Source organism: Trachurus trachurus (genome assembly GCF_905171665.1).
Source record: "Trachurus trachurus genome assembly, chromosome: 14".
NCBI classification, from domain to species: domain Eukaryota; kingdom Metazoa; phylum Chordata; class Actinopteri; order Carangiformes; family Carangidae; genus Trachurus; species Trachurus trachurus.
In genome coordinates, this window is record NC_139903.1 from 11,710,527 (window position 1) to 11,731,514 (window position 20,988).

The 20,988-nt window shown below is 40.1% G+C and overlaps 2 protein-coding genes across 2 annotated transcripts; one reads left to right on the forward strand and one right to left on the reverse strand.

Annotated features, from left to right (window-relative positions):
• Positions 1–1,190: 1,190 nt before the first annotated feature.
• On the reverse strand, positions 1,191–9,355 carry tmlhe (trimethyllysine hydroxylase, epsilon). The gene is made up of 7 exons (XM_083987185.1): positions 6,700–9,355; positions 6,433–6,609; positions 2,956–3,235; positions 2,747–2,866; positions 2,371–2,607; positions 1,899–2,037; positions 1,191–1,769 (listed from the first exon to the last, which is right to left on the reverse strand). The coding sequence occupies exons 1-7, from the start codon at positions 6,854–6,856 to the stop codon at positions 1,638–1,640; spliced, it is 1,242 nt and encodes a 413-aa protein (XP_083843311.1). The 5' UTR covers positions 6,857–9,355; the 3' UTR covers positions 1,191–1,637.
• Positions 9,356–9,599: 244 nt separating this feature from the next.
• On the forward strand, positions 9,600–20,689 carry mpp1 (MAGUK p55 scaffold protein 1). The gene is made up of 12 exons (XM_083986134.1): positions 9,600–10,094; positions 13,917–14,045; positions 14,255–14,333; positions 14,846–14,931; positions 15,040–15,108; positions 16,738–16,934; positions 17,047–17,150; positions 17,238–17,318; positions 17,562–17,642; positions 17,732–17,934; positions 18,086–18,160; positions 18,267–20,689. The coding sequence occupies exons 1-12, from the start codon at positions 9,972–9,974 to the stop codon at positions 18,441–18,443; spliced, it is 1,404 nt and encodes a 467-aa protein (XP_083842260.1). The 5' UTR covers positions 9,600–9,971; the 3' UTR covers positions 18,444–20,689.
• The last annotated feature ends 299 nt before the right edge of the window (positions 20,690–20,988 follow it).

Genomic DNA, 20,988 nt, shown 5'->3' on the forward strand with positions numbered 1-20,988 from the left:
TAGTGACAATAGGTGGCAGCAAACCTACAGTTCAGCCTTATAGTGCAGCTTAGGCAAAGAATGAGGATAGTACCACCGAGGTATGAAGGGTCAGATGACATCAGATTTTTTTTTTTTTTTTGGCAAGGCCATGTGACAACTAAAATGGAAAAAGAAAGAGTGGTGCCCAGACAACAAGATTTTGGTTTTGATCTTGTCATCAGATCTCCTTTTCCTACAGATTCAAGGTGAGGGTTAACTTTTCATGCACTTTTTGTGCACATGTACACAGCTCCATGATGAAAAGTCAGTATTTTACATACTTTATTCACTAATAAATCATTAGAAGGGCAGTGGTGACATTTTGAATCGTTTTACTCTCAGGCAAAAAGTAGGAGTACGAAATCACTGGCTCATCTATTTGATCACAAACTATATTACATCTGCTGATGAATTATGGACAGTTTGTGCTACAGGGCTGTTCCAGTCTCGTCCCCCTGATGGGAAAAATAAATATTTAACACCTCTTTCTGTGCCACAACCAAATCCATCAATTCAATGCAAATCACTTCAGCTATCCTCTGCCAATGCTAAGATAAGTTCCCACAAATTTATGATTATTTGGCAAGTTCGAGGGCAGCAAAAGGACCTTCAATATGTTTCCTTTTACTGCTGCCTGGCATCTTTATGGAGCCAAATATTGAGTTTATTTACATCACTTTGCACAGGTTCCACCTCATCTGGGAATAGCTCTTGCCAACCCAATTTATTTAGAGTCTGATTTAAATGTGCTGTTGTTGTAATATAACACCAAGGCTGTCACAGATAAAATAGAGATTGTTAGGGAATTGTTTGGCAGAATTTGGGAACTGTTTCACACAAGTAATGGGGCAAACACTTCATCTTCTCTGTAGGTAATCAGTGTTGTCCACAATCTGATGGCTATCTTTGACACAGCTCACTACTGCTCACACACATCATGGCCCTAGCCCTTGAGTCACTTGCACTCTCTGCACTTTTTGCTGCAGCTTTGTCATATAACAAAATGTCACTCATTATTTTAATTGGCAATGTCAGTCTGCTGGTCGTTCATTCACATTGTTTCAGACTGAAATATCATATATAACAAATACTCGATGAGTCACTATGAAAGATCATCTGGAAGAAACTGATCCCTGAACTTTTCATTTCTCACCATCCTCCAGTGCTAATTAGCAAATGTTTGCATGCTGACACTCTTAAGTAAACATGGTATGTGTGATACCATTGTTAGTTTGCTGATGTTAGCAGTCTGACAGTCTGTCATCAATGTCCAATTAAGTATAATGAGACTGTATGAAAGTTTAAAGCATTGACTCCTTTATGTGCTGTATGACTGTATGAGTTAAACAATAGCAAGCCATTTAAAGATTTAAATATTTATTGTTTTAAGTATAATTCAGGAGACATTTGTGCTCTCTAAATCATAGAAAAGAAACATTGAAATGATACAAAAACAACAAATATCAATGATAAAAACACGTGAATGAATAAAATACAATATACAGTACATCATTTGATTGTTCCGATTGTGAAAGGCTTTCAGTGCAGATTTATGAAAACTCACATGAAAAGACAACTAACAAGGCACAGAGGTGAAGCAGCCTTCATGTGCAGGATCAGGCCTGCAGACCAAAGCAGCGTGCAGCACTGAGGACGTCGTCTCTGGTCAAATAACATCCACACAACTGCCTCAGTCCGGTGAATGACTCCCTCCCATGCATGACACGCCAGTTGTCTATGAAAATCACCTTTTTAAGAAAAGAGAACAATAACACTGAGTGAGGCTTACAGCTCTATCTTTATGAAGACACCATTGTTTTCTGGATGAGGCATTTCTGAATAATTCAATGTTAGTCCCTTTAACAACTGGAACTTACTTTCCCTGGATTCAGTTTCACCCACAGCTCGTTGTCTGGACGCCTCAGCTCTGTTGTCAGCTCTCGATGTGCCACATACCACCGCTGAACAGTATCATGGGGGATTGTGTTTATCACTGATCGGTCATAGTTGTTGTATCTGTTAAAAAAAGGGAAAGAAAGAAAAGTGTTTTCCTTTGGTTTGATAAATCAACAAGAACTAGCCGCTGTGCACATTTCTCATTCAAATTCTAATAAGAACAAGTCTTTTATATCTTAATTGGGATAATAATGAATAACTAAACAACACAGTATGTAAAGCCAGCAAAGATTATTATCAGCCGAGAATGCAAGAGGTAAGGAATGGCAATAAACTAAAATCTACCAATTTCTACAACTGTGTATAAAAAGATGGATCAAGTGATAATCAAGTAAAATACATATAAAAGCATGTTTAAATGAAGCTACTAAGATCTGATAATTGCTGACGTACCGGATCATGTTAACCTCATTGTTCCATGGATAGACATTCAGCACAGGGCTGATGCCGGTCATGTGGTTTCGGTGGTTGCCAGTGTTTTCAATGTAATTGTGGTTGATGGGCACGCGGGCAAGTAGCTCAAAGTTTTTAGGTGACTGCTGGCGTAATTTTTCTGCAGCGTAGAAACCGTCCACCAGCAGTGTCCTTCCTCCAGTTCCCTCGTGCTTCAGGCAGTGGAAAACCTGTATCCTGAAAGAGCAAACCAGAGGCATCGAAGAGAAAAAAGCTAAATTAAAAATACTGCTACTGTAAATTTTGGCTGTCAGTGCTTCATAAACCAAACTCCTCTCACTTCCATTGTGTTTAAGCCCGTCCCTGCTGCTCTTACCCACATGGCTCCTGAAAGTAGGAGGTGTCAGTGTGACGGTCCAGGGCCAGCTGACTGTAGGCAGAGTCTCCTCTGGAAAAATCTGAAGTAAAGCTCCACATTCTTCCATATGTGGTTTCCCTTGTGAGTAAACAAACAAAAAAACACATGTGGAATAGCAATAGGTGGACACGGCTGAATGTCCTCTGCATTACCTGTGCAATTCATACCTGATGAGACTAACCCTCTGAGTAACTGCCTCTGTTGCCTCCACTGTGGCTGGGACACCATCTACAAAAGCAATCCCATACAGGAGATAGTTCTGGAGGAATTTCTTTAGTTCATCGTCACTGCTCATGAACGTGTCCCACTTGGCTGATGGTACGTTTGCATTTTTATAGATGTCAGAGTTCCACAGGATGCGAGGCTGGACTGTGCTTTGCTTCTTTCCTTCATAGCTGTTCTCAGCCAGCCAGCTGAGGCTGTACTTTGACACATGACCACCAGGCCCTGGGATACACACAGGAAAAGCATTATTAGGTAAAGTTAATTAAATGTGCATTAAAATTTGACCTGATTTTGACTAATCCTAATTAGATTTTCACAAAAAGCTAAAGCATAGCGAGGTACATTACATTGCAGAAGTCAACTTTTTTTTTTGCTGTTGTACAATTAGCAAACTGCATCTAAAATGCTTGTTATTTCCAAATTCAACAAGCAAGGCTGAATTAGCAACAGGCTTTGTTGTTTGTCAAGTATTTTTTGTTGGTCTGGTGAAGTGGACTGGACATTATGTAGTAGTGTATGCAGTTGGTTGTGGATTTTCCAAGTAAGTTAATTAAATCCTGTTGACAAGTAGGATGAAATACATCAGTAGCTATCCAACCACAGCATCAAATAATGGCTGAGTTTAGCTGAACTGACACTAGCGCTGATTACCATTTTGTTGTGTTTTTGTTAGTTACGGTAAGTAAAGTTGCCACTATATACTTGAATAGAAACATGGTCCATCAAGTTATAAATAATTGCAGGAGCTGGTGAAACCTCTCCATGTACATGAGGCTTTCATCTACATGGAGCATACATTTATGCAGAGCATCTCCTAATAAACCAAGTCTATGAGGGCCAGTGCTCATGGACAGAAACCCCCTCCTAGACTTAGCTGACCTTGGCTACGTGCTGCTAACAGGGAGAGGCAGAACTGACACCACGCCTGCAGGAGCCTGTGCATCATCAACTGTCTCGGGGCTGACTGGTCCCCATTTGTCAGTTTGTGTGAGACACGCTGCCACTCTTGAGTGTACATAAAAACACTGTGACAATCCATCTTTTGTGAAAGAACTGCTGGAGCCCAGCAGCCCAGAGGGAGGCATCAGTCAGTCTGCAGGACATCCCTAAGTGGCATGGACACAGGCTGCCCGACTCTGAATGGGGCTGATGTGTTATTAAAAGCCTGTGGTGATGGTTTGCTCCTGTCCACATTTTGCTCTTCATCTTAAAAATGATCCAGCACTATAATCATCTTCCTGCTCATGTCAGAGCTGACCCAATACCGTGGAGTATCAAGACAGTAGAAGTGTTTGGGTGAGTCCGATAATTTAACACTCACCCAGTGTGTTTCAATGTGACTGTGTAGCACCTGTTTCCTTTTTCCACACTTGCTGCTGTGAGACCATTTATTCCTCTAACCCCCACCAAAAAATTGTCAGCTAAATCCCACTTGACTTTTTTTGCCTTTGTGTGCAGCAGCAGGCTGTCAGTGGAGACAGAATAGGGGATGACTTCAGCTTGTCAGGCTTTGTGCTGGTTAAGCTATTTCAACTCTGAGGGGGTCCTCTCTGGGGGAGAAGCTCCATGGCGTTGGGGTCTGCTCCATCTGGGTGATTAAGAGGAGGATGTGGTGTTGTGTTCTGTGCACCATATGGCATCATGTGAAAGGAGAACCCTGCAGCTTTAACACAACAGCACACGAAAGAATTTGAACACAAATGTTTGACTAATATTGCAAAGAGAGGGTTGATTCCTGCTCTATTTAAAAAGAGCCTTCAGATAACTTCTGTTGTATATTGGAGCTATACAAATAAAACTGGACTTGACTTGACTTGAGATTTCCTCCTGCTCAGCTATTGGCATCCTTAATGTGCCCATAGTATATAGTAAATAGCATCTAGCCTAGTATATGACAAACGTCAGTATCACTAAAATGCTACGTAACTGCAAATCCTGTCAGCTTCAAATCAATGTATTGGTTTCTGTGAGTGCCCACGAAAAAAAGGAAGCCACTTTTTTTGGAAAACAAAAAATATTTGTTTATTTAAACTTCATATTTTACTCTCTAACTCAGGTCAGAGACACACTTTGCCAACTAATACTTTTCACTTTTTTTTCCCTCTTCGCAAACTCTTGTATGTGACTCTAACTGTGTGTTTTAGATTTTTGTTATGCTGGATAATTTTCATTCAGTTTTTTTATATGCAAATTTCATTCATACATTTATAGTGCCAACTGTGAATGCCCCCCCCCCTCCACCCCCATCCTCTATATACCCTCATGCAGCTCCACATGAGCACACCTCCATGTTTAAAGGTCAGATCTCTACAGTCACCAACAAACATTTTGGACCCCATCTGATCCTTACAAAATTATTTTTGGTTTTTATCTTACTAAAGAATCTTATTTTAATTTTATGAGATGAAATACCCAGCACTTCAACATACAAATGTCAAAGTAAGATGATAAAAATGTGTCTCATCTGTAGCCTACATCCTGTTGCTTCAGACTCTTTTTTACAATGTCCATCAGAGGCTGGCGGTTTGCTTTACAGGTTACATAATGGTCCTTTTATGTGTGAATATGTGTTTGCGGTTTACAACTGAAACAGTCCAGAGTCTCACTTCATTTCATGATAACAGCCTGAGGCTAACCTGACAACGGAATGAATCTTTACACAATAAAATACGAACACAGCAGGTGGACAAAGTCCACATCGCATTTGTCTGTCATGTGTAATCATCATATGCTACAATGTTACAGTCATTCACTGTGATGTTACATGTTGTGAGTTGAGACGGATGTGAATGCTGAAATAATTATATTCTCATATAATTATTAAGGCTACATCTTAGTTTGTAATAAAGGCGGATAGGTGAGATAGCTCATCTGCGCCACACATTTCCTCAATGTAAATGACTGGTTTACTCACAGTTTATTATTATTAATTATTGACCTCAGGATAGAGCTTCTAAATGTCCTCTCAACTTTTGTCTGCTCATATGCACTGCTTTCACATAGCCTAATAATTACTTTAATAATTTAAAATGACCAGATCTAATGAAGAATTTGTTGTAATTTAAGATCAATGATGAATGTAAAAAGTTGTTATCTAACATAGCCATACTCATTGATGAAGTGTTGTACCAAATGTGTAATGTGAAAATGTGATTGCCAAATACGCATATGCACATTTGACAATATGCACCACATTAGCACACAATAATGATAACATTGGATTGAACAATAAATTATTGTATCTCCAACTGTAATGACTTTACAACTGTGTCATTACACTGTGATAACGATGCAGACAGTGGGGTGGGTTATGAATTTAAAAAATACTGTGAGCTTGCTCCAAAATCCCAGTTGTCTCACCGTTTCATTCCCAACTCGTCACCACTGACTTGACTCTGTTGTGTTTGTGAGTGACTTACATGTGAGGACCAGGTGGCCATCCTCCACTGTGCTGCTGTCAGGGCGGATCTTGAGGTCTATGCTCCCCGTGTCTACGTTTCTCTGGTTGGTCTTGGAGTTGTATGAGGAAGGGGCGCGGCAGTGGTCCCGCAGCCACACGTAGTTCAAATGCATCGACTTCCCATCATATTTGAGAACTGCAATGATTCGTATGCATGGTTATTAGTTGGATCGGGTAAGTTGCAGAGTTTGCATGTGTGAACTGGGTGATAACTCAGTGAACTCACCGAGACAGTCGTCTTGTAGGTGCAGAGCTGCAGAGGTCCCTGCACAGGTACGGACCAGTAGCTTGTCCTTCCATGGGGTCTGTGCGTCTCTGAGACCGGACAGCAGCTGGACCTGTCTCTGCAAAGGTCGCAGGCTCCTCTTTAAGGCACAAAACATCGCAACAAAGTACGTTTTGGTCACTTAAAAAAGCAGAAACTCCAAATGTATTGTGCTGACTCCCGACTCCCCTCGATAAGAGTTGTGCGTCTTTTCTTACGTGCTTCACTGTCACACGAACAATCCTTTAATCTCATAAAATCCGTCAGTTTGTATAGAAAGTCCAGGATTAATCATTAAACAATTCATGCCTTTTCTCCTGCGGTTTTCTTTATTGCTTCTGCACCAATGTCAGACTGTGTGTAAACCATCACACTCTGCCACCGGTGAAGTGCTTTGACCCTTACGTAGCCCTAGTACCCGGATGTTTACCGGATGTTTACCTCAGCCCTATATGGATCCCCCTAAGTCATGCTTCTGACGTCACTGAATACTATATCGTTGTTTTGGTTTCTAATAGTAGCTATAGTGAGGAGGGAAGTCCAACCTTTCATTACAACATCAAGAGATGTTTGTTTTTTAATGGTTAGAATGTATGCAGCAGTTTAAGCTCCCAAAACCCCACATTTAAAAAAAAGCAGCTTTGACTGGGTTTGTCAGACCATCCCTGTTGCACCCTTACTGTGTCCTAAATCCTGCCCAAAAACAAAACAAAGCAGGAGAGGTTAGACCAGTTCACCTGAATTTCGACTGAGTAAGCTGAACTGTGCGACACTGCAGAGTAGATGTTTGCAGAGCTGCTGCAGGGGACTGCAGGGTTTCCCTCAGGCAAGTACAGTTGCCTTAATGTTGACGGTTCTTGTCAGTGTAATTAGTGGATGACAGTAGGTGTTTTGTCACAGCAAGTCGTTTTTTTGACTTGTCAGCAGCACAGGTGTTACTATTATAACGGCCCAGTGAAGTGTCAAAGTGACATTGCAACATAAACAAAATCATGACCCACAAATGAACTGAAACTCAATGATTCACCTCTGTTCCTCAATTTTCTACTTTTTTCCCCGTTTCCTCTCACATGTCTGTTGGTTATTTTTATCTAAAGCTTATAGGTTTAACATACCGTAATAGTGTATTAGTGTTATAAAGTTCCTTACTGCAGGAAACCCTGACAAGGGATCTCTGAGGGCAACTGAGTAACTGGATTTGACATGAAATGCAAATGATGCAAAACAGAGTAACCAGGGGCTAAATCAGATCAAACTGTGACTGTGACTGTGTGTGTGTGGTTAACCTGGCTGTATAAAATACTTTTTCTACCGTGAGAATTTAGCAATGCATACCTTCATAAGTTTGGTTTTATTCTCAAGACAAGATCAGGGCTCTCTTTTGGATCTTGTGTCCGTTTGCATGAGCTACAGAGATGAAGCCCAGATTTGTCCCCACTGGAAACTGGCAGCTTGTTTGGATGCGAACACCTAGCTGAATATCTTTTCCCCTCTCCCCAGATTACCAATCTATTTTAGTACCGGCGTGCTTCATAATGCAGATCAGATGGGCTCAGCTGTTTATACAGTATATCTCAGCCCTACTGCACACTGAGTTTTCATAACAGTTCAAAAATCTCAATAAAAGAAAGGCCTATATTATATCATAACATGATAAAGCATTATTATATAGCCTACTGAGAGGTAGCCTACATTGTGTCTGGTTCGGTGTTAAATTGTCATCAGGTTCCACAGATACAGAAGTGATTTGTACAGTCAAAATTAAACATAGATCAGCTGCTCTAATCAGGTGATGATTATTGTTATTCTTTGTATTGAAACAATCTCTTTCTGAAACTGGTACATTATTTCAGAAGCTGAAAGTGCAGCTTGTGAGCAAAATAGGCTACACATTGGGGTTGGAAATATTTACATGTGTATCAATCTAATGTAGCATAGCCTACCTACTACACATTTATCATCAGATTAAATTCACCCCCCGTTGTTTTTAAGTGTTTTTATCTGCACATTCATATATTTGTGATGGATCCATAGAGACTCCTTTGTTGTCAACAATGTTGCACTTAAAAAAAGACACACAAGTAGCCTAGCCTAGATGCTGCAGCGCTGTGATCATCTGGCTCAGTAATGTCTCAATGTGTCTCAGTGTTAATTGTTACATTCCTGACAATAGCCCCCTCACAATCCTACTGCAGCTGGCTGCATTGTCTGTAATGGACGTTTGTAGTGGGCTACTGTATGACTCCGTTATTTTGCTTCCTTGTAGCCTGACGGTGCAGCCCTGCTGAGAACGCTGCGGTAATGATGCATTCAGGAACTCTCGGAAAATATGTAAATATGCCACTTGTCCATGAATTATAAAAGTGGATCGCTTAGTAGGCTATAGAAAAGTGGAGTAGGGGTCAAACTGACAGCACGCCTGCAGGAGCCTGTGCATCATCAACTGTGTTGGGGCAAGGATATGGGTCGTGTTTCATTGTTGGGAAATTGTTATCTGAACTAGGCCTATTTCTGTTTTGATTATTCCTCGTCTGCTGTGTGAATAAAATTGAGTTAGCCTACTTAGAGCAAAATTATGAACCTAAATGGAAAGAAGATTTTGCTGCAGACTTGCTATTAAATATAGGAAATGTGTAGTAATAAAGCAAAAAAATAGGCTATATATAGCCTATTGAAAGATTGAGCACAACCAAACTGTGATTTGCTTCCACTGTTCCTAAGATAACAGGTAACAGTTCGATTACACACTGTTCTTAATAGACATGTAGGACACGAGTGAATGGATCTGCACTACAAAACCGGTGGTAAGCTAACAGCACTACTGTATAGCAGCTAGCTACATAGCCTAAAAGAGACCGAAGGAGAGAGAGAAAAAAAGTGAGTGTAGCCTAAAGGTAAACAACTCGAGTCCAAGTCGAGTACTGAGATTTCGGAGCTCACAGAGTGAACATGAAGGCAGCATGAGCCTGCCCCTCCGAGCAGCAGTCAGTTACATGTTTACTTGCTTTGTCAGCGGTGTCCCCGCCGCACATATCCCGTGTACCTCACCTGCTGCTGATCAAAACCTTGGACTTTTATCTCGGACAGTGACTTATCTCATCACCAGGGCTGCTTATCAGCAGTTTCCTCTCCCGCAGCATTTTTTTTTCGCCCAGCCTCTTGCGGACCTTGAGCGGGGGCACGTCGGGTTCACAGTTTTTTTTCTTTTTCTTTTTTCTAGCTAACAGGGAAAGATGACGTTAAAATCCAATAAAAACGAACCTGCCGTCATACTGGAGTCTGTCAACAGCGTCCGGACAGCCCTCTCCGATCTGTACCTGGAGCAGCTCCTACAAAACAAACCAAAGTCTGACAAGGTATGGTGCTATTTCTACCTTTGTGTTTTTGTACCCCGAGATTTTTGTGTTCGTTTTTGCTTCCGGGAAACAGAGATGAGGCACATGACATGTTGTTTGGCCATCGACTAAATATCTAAAAATAGACCCAGTTCTATTTGTATACTAATACTACACACATCAACTGCATGTGTTGATCTGTTAAACAAAGAAGTGTAGCAATATGTAGACATTTCTTCTTCAAGCAGCAGCAGCAGTAGCAGCTGCAGCTCTAGTCTTGTGTTAGTCACCTCTGCACTTATTGCTCACTCAGCCTTTGGTGGAACCAGGGTGGAATCCAGTAGACATAGCATTGGCAATTTCACTTCTGCAAAAAACTGCCTATAGAAATCATATGACAGAAACAATGGTGTATCACGTGTCAGGAGGTCTACACTTCATCAGAGATGGAGCCATACAATTTGATTCATTGTGTTATTCCCATAATAATCATGTTAACATGTGGCAGTGGCAGTAACATCAAAGGGGCCTCTTTTTTTCTGGGACAGCGTTATGCAATGTAGAAGGAGACAGGCTGAAGGGAAATAAAGTTAATGTTAGTCCAGTTTTAGCAGGGCTGTGTAATTCTGCCTGCAGCCATGGCTGAAGCTGCTGCTGAGGAATTAGTGTCAACAGAGAGTGGAGGACAGCCAGGCATGTTGTTTACTGTACCAGGCTTTTTTGGTACAAACTTGTTTTCACACTAAGTCCAGAATATGTTGTGAAACAGTCGGTGGGGAAGCAGCACCTTATATTGACAACCACAAACTTTAAAACAGTGTAAACGTTTAACTTGTATTGATTTGCAATGGGACAAGCAGGGTGACTCCCTAATTTAAATCCTCCACGACCTCTGCGCTCGGATTTGGCAGCCAGTGACACCGAGGGAAATCTTCATGCTGAACTTCTTCACAGTGAATCTGTAAAGTCAGCACACTGCTACTGAGGGAAATGGTGAAGGGAGGAAACTCCTCTCCTGATATCAGCAGTTTTTTTTTTCAATAGCCTTGAGCAACAGTCTTGTCCAATGCTGATGTGTGAAATCACTTGTCTTAAAGTGCGGTCACATGGTCCACTATGTCGCAGTGTGTATAAGGTCCATCATGGGTGATTGACAGTACCTCATGGTTTCTTTATGTTTTAGTTTAGTTAGAGTGAGTAAAGTGACTGAGCCGGTTCTGCCTTGTTATGCTCTGATCCTCTGGAGACCACTCCAAATACTTGAGACTTAAGAACTGTGGACTAGCCCTACATTCATCCGTACCAGTCATCCATGCACATATTTCCCACTGCATAACACTTTAAACCCAAGAACAGCTACACAACGTGTTATTTTAGCCAGACCTTTCTGCTGGCACTACCCCAGAGCTTGTTGATGTATATTAACGCTCCAACAAGTTCAGACAAGTGCAAGTTTCATGCAGCTGAGATCTACAGAGATAAACACCTGGTTGTCCTACTTTTTTCTTTTTTTTTCTTTTCGTGAATCTATAGAAATAGGTTCAGCCTGTGATCAAAGAGGCTGTTAAAGACCTGAAGTTTGTCTCACAGGACCTGAATCCACACTGTTTCTTATCGGACTTCCATATAGGTCAAATATTGATCTCCTATTGTGCCCCTTCAAGAGATCGATAAATGTTATCCTGTTGGCAGTGGATGCATCCGAAATCCTACAGACTATAAAAGATTAATAATTAATATTCTTCACCCCGAATGGCAAAGGGAGAGAATAAGACAGTGACGAATTGCAGTATAATGCTATCAGTCAAAGCGGACAGAGCAAGAGAAATGAATGTGATGAGTTATCATCTCCTCCCAGTTGAGAGATTGTGTTTCTGAAATGCACCTATCACAGTCTGTTTGAGCAACTGAACCTACCGCAAATACAGCAAAGAGCAAATGTCCAGAACAGGAAGCCCTCTGCTCTTTCCTGGATGCATTTTGCCTCTCAACCAGCTGTTTGTTTATCCTGTTGCTTCTCCCCACCCAGAGCTGGTATTCAAGTTTCTGAAAGGGCTTCCTGACCCTGGTTCTAGCAGCACATGTTGACTGTCAAACAGTGATTGGAACACATTGTGACAATGCCTTTCAATTATGTGTTGTTTAATCTCTTTGTATTTATCTTGTGAGTAACAGGGCCCATTGTCAGAGCCATGATGAGACCCGTTTAATTAAAAAGGCCTTAGTGCTGATGCAAATCTAATCACATGAGTGTAAAATGATAATATTAAACCGTTAGATTTGACCTTTGCCAGTTTTCGTTTACTCAGTCCTGTTAGGTAAGCATTAGGCTACCTAATGTTTGTGGATATAGACTTAACAGTTACTGCTGCCTACAATGGGCCCATGGTGCCCTGCTGTTCCAGTTTTTTGGTCCTTTCACACAGTTTCACACAGGCTTATCACATTCACTTACAGGAGTCACAAGACTTAAAGCTTCATACAAATCCACAAGTTTCATATCCTTGTTTTCACAGCAACAAAATGCAATGATCTGCTCTTCAAATAACAAATAACAAGTAAACCAGCTTTGGATATCAGAGAGGGAAGACAGTGTGTGATGACATGTTAGCGTAGATCTGTTTGTGCATGAGTCCTTTACTCTGAAGATGTAATTTAATCTCCTCATCATGGGACCCCATCCAAAACCTCCCCCTGGTACCCTGGTACAGGACGTATAACAGCAGTGCTGCTAGATAACTATTGTGCTGCTCAGAAAAACAACTGTCTCTCTCATGACTCCCACGTTCAGACTCTTCTGACTCACCATCTCTAACTGTGAATACAAAAATAGAAAAAAAAAACTCTCTAGACGCAGACGGTCCTCACCCGCTACTGAGGACACTTTGTGATAGAGTCATTATGTTTTCCTTATAGGCTGAGTATGGGTATTTAACCAGAAGTGTAGGCACAGTTGGGGTGCACACACACATACACACACACTTGTCAAAGATCATCTTCCCAAACTGCTGTTATGGGCAGATTCATAGGGCTGAGGTTATAGGGGAGGTGGAGGAGGGTGATAATGATATTTATTGGTTTATTGTAGTGCTGATGCTGGAGGAGAGATAATATTTTTTTTGCTGAAGCAGCGCTGATGAGTCATTTTCTTGCCAAAATTTTGTGCTGATGCAGGTGATCATGTTAGTTTAGTAACCAATTCCTTAACCTTTTGATGTGCTTACATTGCTCAATAATGTTCCTGAGTGCAGAATCTGCCATGAATCATTATAGGGTATCTAACTTGTGCTGGTACAGTTTAAGTAACCCAATTGTCTGGATTTGTCCACTGACAGTGGTCTGTACTGGAGACCACCTTTGTTGACACTGTAGATTTCCAGCCCTTAAACTCTTCTTTAGGTTCATGTGGGTGTAAAAGAACAATGTGAATACACAAAACCAACCTCTGGGTGTTCCTTTGATTTCCTCATCCAACTTTGATGAATTTGTAAGATTTTTCCCAGAACAATTGGGTTTCCTTACATTTTTCATTGACCTGACAATACTAGTGGTATCCATGACCACATGAACCTGGTGGACCAGATCACTGGATGAGGTTAATGAGGTGTTATAACACTGGGTTAATTTTCAACCTTGAACATATGTTGAAACTGCAAATGAAACATAGCTGTTGGCACACATGAGCTGAAAGCTCTTACTGCAGTTATTGGAAATACCAGTGTGATAATGATCCAGCCGACCCAGATGAAATATATTGCATTGTATTTTCCATGCTGTGCAAAGTTGATTTAATTTTGATAAAAGAAATAATATAGTATCTTTCTTTCTTTCTTTCTTTAAAAGGCTGCTATGCAAACCTATGAGAATAAGGGGGCTGATGTTTATACCAACGGCTCTGCTAAACACATGAATGGCACAGAGCTGACCAAGATGAGAGAAGTAGCGTTTGAAAAGAATCCTTCAGAGCCAATGGTAAAGTATCTGCACACACACACACACACACACACACACACACACACACACACACACACACACACACACACACATATATATATATATATATATATATATATATATATATATATATATATATATATATATATATATATATATACAGTATATACATATATTCAGATTTGTGTTGCTGATTCCTCTTTTTTATGTGTATTGTTTGCCTGTAGGGTGTTACTCTGAAGGTGAACGACAAGCAAAGGTGCACTGTGGCCAGAATATTACACGGGGGCATGATCCACAGACAAGGTGATTAATCACATATTGATTTGTTCTGGGTGTGAGTGTGGAGGGGTGAGCTGAACTGCTTGGTGTTAGAAAGAACATTGTTTTTACCTAAAAGGTTAAGAGTTTGTCCCAGTCCCAGCAAATCTGTCATAGCATGAGTATCTGTGTACTGGAGGACATCTACGTCACGTCCTGATCAATGACAGACCATTGTTGTCTCCCATGTGATTCAGTCAATATGTATTTTATTGTACATTTCAGGAGCTGTAAACATATAATTAAGCCATTCAAGTTAAAATATTCAAAACACATTTATTAAAGACATGTAAGATGTCAGATGTGCTCTAAGGGTTTGGGTTTTGGGTGTTTCCATAATAATCTGTACAAAAAAATCTCTCATGAGAATAAATATTGTCCCAGTAGCAGCTCATACATATTAGCACCATAATAACTGCATATACAAAGGCTGAGCCAGAACTCAGTGGAGAATATTTGGAGTTTCTTCACTTGTTGTGGTTTTCTCTTCTCCCCAGGGTCCTTACACGAAGGGGATGAAATAGCAGAAATCAATGGGAAAACTGTAACAAACCAAACTGTAGACCAGCTACAAAAGATTCTGGTGAGTTCATACGTAATAATAAATTCAACTTATTTTCTTGACAACAAATGTTTTTCCAGCATGATACAGTAGTTAATGTTAATTTTTACTTGACATCTTTGAATACAGAAAGAAACCAATGGAGTAGTCACAATGAAGATCATCCCCAACGTGCAGAGTCAATCCCGAGCCTGTGAGGTATATTAACATGAATATGCACTTTGCTTTCTGTCTTGTGTCTTGTGGTGCCTTTGCTTTCCATTCAGGCTGGATGGTGTCTTGATTGCTTTGCTTTTTTTTGTTGTTGTTTTTTTTTTAGCATTTTGCTCTTCATTAGGTGAATCTTCTGTTAGTCAATGAACAACCCAGGTGACTATGAAATTAGTTCAAATTTTAAGAACATCACTCACATTAGTTTTGCTAGTTTGACTTGAAACACTTTGGTAGTGTGTTTCATTCTGCCATCTGCTGGCCACAACACACCATTTCCCTCCAGCAGCCAGTCACGAGCCTCCTGTGGCATAACAATGGTTGATGGCTTATCAACTGCTATTGATTTAACAGCAGACTGTACATTAGTACATAACACAGTGGGCATAACTTTAATATGATAAGTATAATTGAGTGATGTTACTGTTGCTTTAATATAGTTATTCACTGTACTAACTTCTGTCTGTACTGTGGCCAGTGATGGCAGCCTATTTGTATGTAAAAGCTTGTAGTCCATTAATATGTAGGTTTAGTTGATACTTTGATGCTTAAAGAACATTATTTTTGGTGACCCAGACCACGCCAGTGCTCCCACTTTTAGTCCCTAGTGGGTGTTACTAATATGTAGAATCACCACTGGAATGACTTGGGGAAACCATAAATGTTCATGAACTCTACTAACTCATAGCAATATTAACCCTGTGGAGAACTGACATGCTGTCCTGCTGTGGTGACAGACTGTGGTCAGGATTTGTACATCAGGAAGTTTAAATATGTGTGGGGGGACAAAACGTCCTGCAGCTGCTCAGTAGGTTCATATGATAAGACAAAAAATGATTTGGCAGCACATGTAGACTTCACTGGAGGGAATAGCTCATTTGCACACATTTTACTGTGCACGGTCATAGCACGAACATGTGTATTCTGCTGAAGTGTGGATTTCCCACTGAATATTTGTAGAATCTGAACATGTACATGAGGTCACACTATTTTATTCAGCTCCTGTAGATCTTTTAAGCGTGATACTGTATCTTCAATGTTCCTGTTAAAGTGACATTTTGTGCAGCAGGTGCTTTGATTGTGAGTAAGCAGCATAGATAAATACACATGGTGAGGTTTTAAACCTTGACTCAATAGGAGCCCCATTTTAAATGCCTTAAAGTCATTAAAGAGAGACAAAATGCTAAATATTTCTATTCAAGCTTTCAGAGTGAAGGACATGGTTGGTGTATTAGCCATGTTCTTCAAATTGTCTGATTCTTGTGCAACAATCGCTCAGCAAACATCTGGCATACCATCATGGGCAATTCTTAGAATAGACACAGTGAATTTGTAAATTTCCCTTTGTGGAACGAATAAAGGATTATATTTTATCTTCTTTCTTTTTTTTATAGAGAGAGGAAGGGAAATATTTACAGAAAGGAATTTTATAAGTTGTCCATTATCATTTATATTTAAAATTGAAACAATAATCTGAAATACCTGGGAATGAGTGATGGTATTTACATCTGAACTACAGTAGTTGGTGGGAGATCATTAAACACCATGGTACGGAGTTCAGGTTATCATTAGCTTTTCCCATCTTTCAAATTCAGCATACATGTTCTTAACCCGCAGATGTACATGAGGGCCCAGTTTGACTATGACCCCAACAAGGATGACCTCATCCCATGCAAAGAGGCAGGTCTGAAGTTTCAAACTGGTGACATCATTCAGATCATCAACAAGCAGGATCCGAACTGGTGGCAAGGCAGAGTGGAGAGCAACGCTGCCGACTTTGCTGGGCTGATTCCCTCCCCAGAGCTCCAAGAATGGTAAACAGCTCTGTCAAACTATCTCATGATTAATCCTGAAAAGCTTAACCTCACAAGCCCAGAAGTGAGCAAACTGTTCCCAGCTTAACCTAAATCTCTGTTTCCCCTGCAGGAGAGTGGCAAGTAAAAGCAAGGCCAGGGAGGGCAGCCAGTCCTGCAGCCCGTTTGGAAAGAAAAAGAAGTGCAAAGACAAGTACCTGGCAAAACACAGCTCTAGTAAGTGCATCTCCAGAGTCCTAAAGTCTCTCTACAGTTGTGCTGTAATTTGATTTAGTCTGAAAAAAAGAATCTTGTCTTTTGCAGTTTTTGACCAGCTGGATGTGATTTCTTATGAGGAGGTTGTTCAGCTCCCTGCTTTTAAGAGGAAAACACTTGTGCTTATTGGTAAGCTTCCTAGCCTCATTACATTATTTATGGTACCACATACTTAAAAGTGTAGTTAGACATTTTTGATCATTCCTACTGAGCTGCATGTTCTCTAAAGAACATAGAGCTATGTTTTTGCATTTATGTTTTATCTCAATATATCTCAAATGCATGTATTTTAGCATATTTGTTACCTCTGTCACCTCTAACAAATTACACATAGCGTAATCAAGGTTAATGTTTTATTGTAATTCTTTCCAGGGGCACCTGGTGTAGGGAGGCGCCACATCAAAAGTGCACTATTGACCAAATACCCAGAGAAATTTTCCTACCCTGCACCACGTAAGTACACTTATCTTTTCGTCGCCAGAGCAGCAGCTAAAGTTGCCAAAGTGTCCTTAGGCAAAAATCTCAATTTTGATCCTGCACAGACACCACTAGACCCCAGCGTAAGGACGAGGAGAACGGACAGGAATATTATTTCATCTCCAATGAAGCCATGACCAAGTGCATCTCTGGAAATGAGCTGCTCGAGTATGGCAGCTTCCAAGGAAATATGTTTGGCACCAAAATCGAGACCATCCAGAAGATCCACGAGCAGGAAAAAATTGCTGTGCTGGACGTTGAACCACAGGTTGGCATTAACAACAGGTTTTTCTACATACAAGGCAACAACATGATTGGTTAATCCAAAATAAATTCTTCAATCTTCTCTGCCCTCATCATAAAAAGCTGTTTCAGTCCAGTGAATTAATCTTGTCTTGTTTTTTCCCATTCCAACACAGACCCTGAAAGTCCTCCGAACTGCTGATTTTGCACCTCTTGTCGTGTTCATCGCTCCAACTACCACGGCTCCCCAGGTGCATTACTGTACCTTTTTATCTGAACATACTCAAATATTCTCAAACACTAAACTCCATCTGCTACCAGCTGCTAATCCTCTGTGTCTGTGTCTGTGTCTCCTAGACGGAAAACCTGCAGATGATCCAAAAAGAGTCGGATGCCATTCTGACCACGTATGGACACTTCTTTGACGTGGTTCTCGTCAACAACGATGTGGATGAAAGTGTAAAAGGTGTGGAGGAGGCCATGGAGCGTGCCACCTCCACCCCACAGTGGGTGCCTGTATCATGGGTGTACTGACAGCTGCCAGGCAACAGTACAACACCTTTTGTTTGTTAAAGCAGTGCAATATCACTCCTTACATGAAACCTCTCAGTTAGTGATGTCCCACATGTGTATGGGTTTACTTTTTGGTTAATGTTAATTGTCACTGAGATTTTTTTTTTTGCACAAATGCATCAAAATATAAGCAATATATAGAAAGATGAATTTTAGAGAGTGGAAAACCTCACCAGGGATGTTTTATTTGGTTGTTTAGATGTTTGCGCTTCAGGCTTTTGAGGGGTTGAGGGATAGAGTTGGTGCCGCACGCCGTTGTGATTGTTGGAACGTGAGAAAATGCAAAATAGGACCACAACTGTGAATGAAATCCTCACTTTTAAATGACAGGATTTTATCATGTAAAACATTTATTCTGGATTCATTGTCTTTTTTTTGTCTGTTATCATTAGATTGTGCCATGAAATTGAGATTATGATATTGTGTGTTCATACAGTGTATGTGTAACTCCATACAGCGACAATGTCCTCCACCTGAATCCTTTCAGTCAGTCAGTGACAGCCTCACTTCGTCTCATTTCATCAAAACTGTATACCTCATGGGATACTGTAAAGGCACTTTTAAACAGAAAATAAATTTCCCTGCTCTGTTGCAACTGCTTCTGCGACTGTGTTTCATGTGGAAACCTCTACTTCAAAGCCCTGAAGGAAAACTCTGGCAGTTTTATGTCAGCAGGTGCACAGTACAAAAAATCCTTTCATTAGATCTTTATAAGAAAGACACATGCAGTACAAAAGCTGGAGATTTAACTGAAATAGTGAAGTTGAGTCTTTCATAGATTTGGGTAACATCCTTCCTTTGTTCTCACTAGACTTTATATTATGTTTGCTGCCTTTGTGGTTCATCTTGTCTGGGCAGAAAATACCTACTATATTTCACTTATGACGTTTTAGATACAAACCATGGAGCAGAAGAATTGTTGTCTAGGGGTTCCGTTTCACAACTGCCTTGAAGCTTTGATCAATTATAAATCAAAGCTGTACAGTACAACTGGGAGATGTAGGTGCTTTAAATTAAAATTCCTTACCTCCTCCAAAATTTAGAAAAAACAGTTACAGGTTATACATGACAATGACTTTGCTCACAGCTTGCATTGTTGGACTAATACTTAACTCAGAATTACTATTCTGTAAAAACAAAACAAAGATAGGATTGTGATAATTCTCCCCCTAAAAATAATGTTTTTTGTTTTGTTTTGTTTTATTATTTTTTATAGCTAATGGTAATTAAATGACAAAAGAATGCAGAAATTCTTTTTTTTAAACAAAAAACTAACTGTTATACAGGCATGTTTTCATGAGGGGATTAGGAGAGACAGATTTAACAAAAACAGCACTATATGTTTGTATATACAAGTAAGTAACACAGCCAAAGACTTTGCCAGCTGTAAAACAAGCCTCACATCATTATTGAGTCGACAGCTGTGTGGGCGGCAGCCTCCAAAGCTGTCTCCACTACATTTTAAAGGATTTTGGCAATGAAACAAAGCTGTCTTATGGTGCCACCATGTGGTTGTGTCTGCGTAACTGCAGCCTGAGTATGACACGTTATATATTCACTCTGTAGATTTTCTGAATCTATACATCCCAATGTAGAACCAGCATTTTTATGTTTGTCTTGTCAGTATCCAGAGCACAATTAATTGATTCTGTGGCATGTTAGTCACACTACAACATGCAGGGTGAATGACAGCAGCATATTGGTTATATTTAGCCTAGCAACAAATTAGGGATTAAATAAGAAAGGCAATGAAACAAACAGCGGATGAGGATGTTATCCGAAGCCAAATTAAAACGGGAAAGATAGAGCTTTATTACATTAGAAATGCTGTGATAATCTGTCCAACATGGGTTTTTTAAAAATGTTTTTTATTTTTATTTTTAATCTTGCACCCTTATCTACCAAGGAAAGTGTGCAACATACAAAGTAAAGGGCTCCCTATAGACATCTACAGATTGCTTAGTCCTTACTTGCAGTGGTTTTACTGTTTATCTGTTTCCATAATCAGATAAATATGTTTATGCAGTGAGTGCTGCTTTTTTTTAAAGGCTCAATCTGTGATTTTATCCAATTAACCTAGTCATCTGGATTGTAAACAAATGTACATTACACATGTGTATAAATGGTGAGTTTGGCTCAGATCATAAATAAACCTTTTGTGTATTTTTAAAATTTGTACAACTGAAAAATAAAGATCCATAAAGTCATTTTAGTCTTTACTTCCATTCAATCATGTTTTAATTCTGCAGCAAGGCCTTCTTTAATAATCCCACAATCAGCCGATATGTTTCACTGCTGATATGGCCTCCTAGTTAAAAACAATGGTTAGGTCTTGTGTTGAATGTAAAAGCCCTGAAGAGCCTGTGATTCATCTGGTCAAACAACACAGCTCTAAAAAAAAAAAAAAAAAAAAAAACCTGAGGATAACAAATGTACTATTTGCTCAAGTTTGGACAGAGTGCAGAGTACACGCACATAAATACCCACTGTTGTCTCTTTTTGGCTA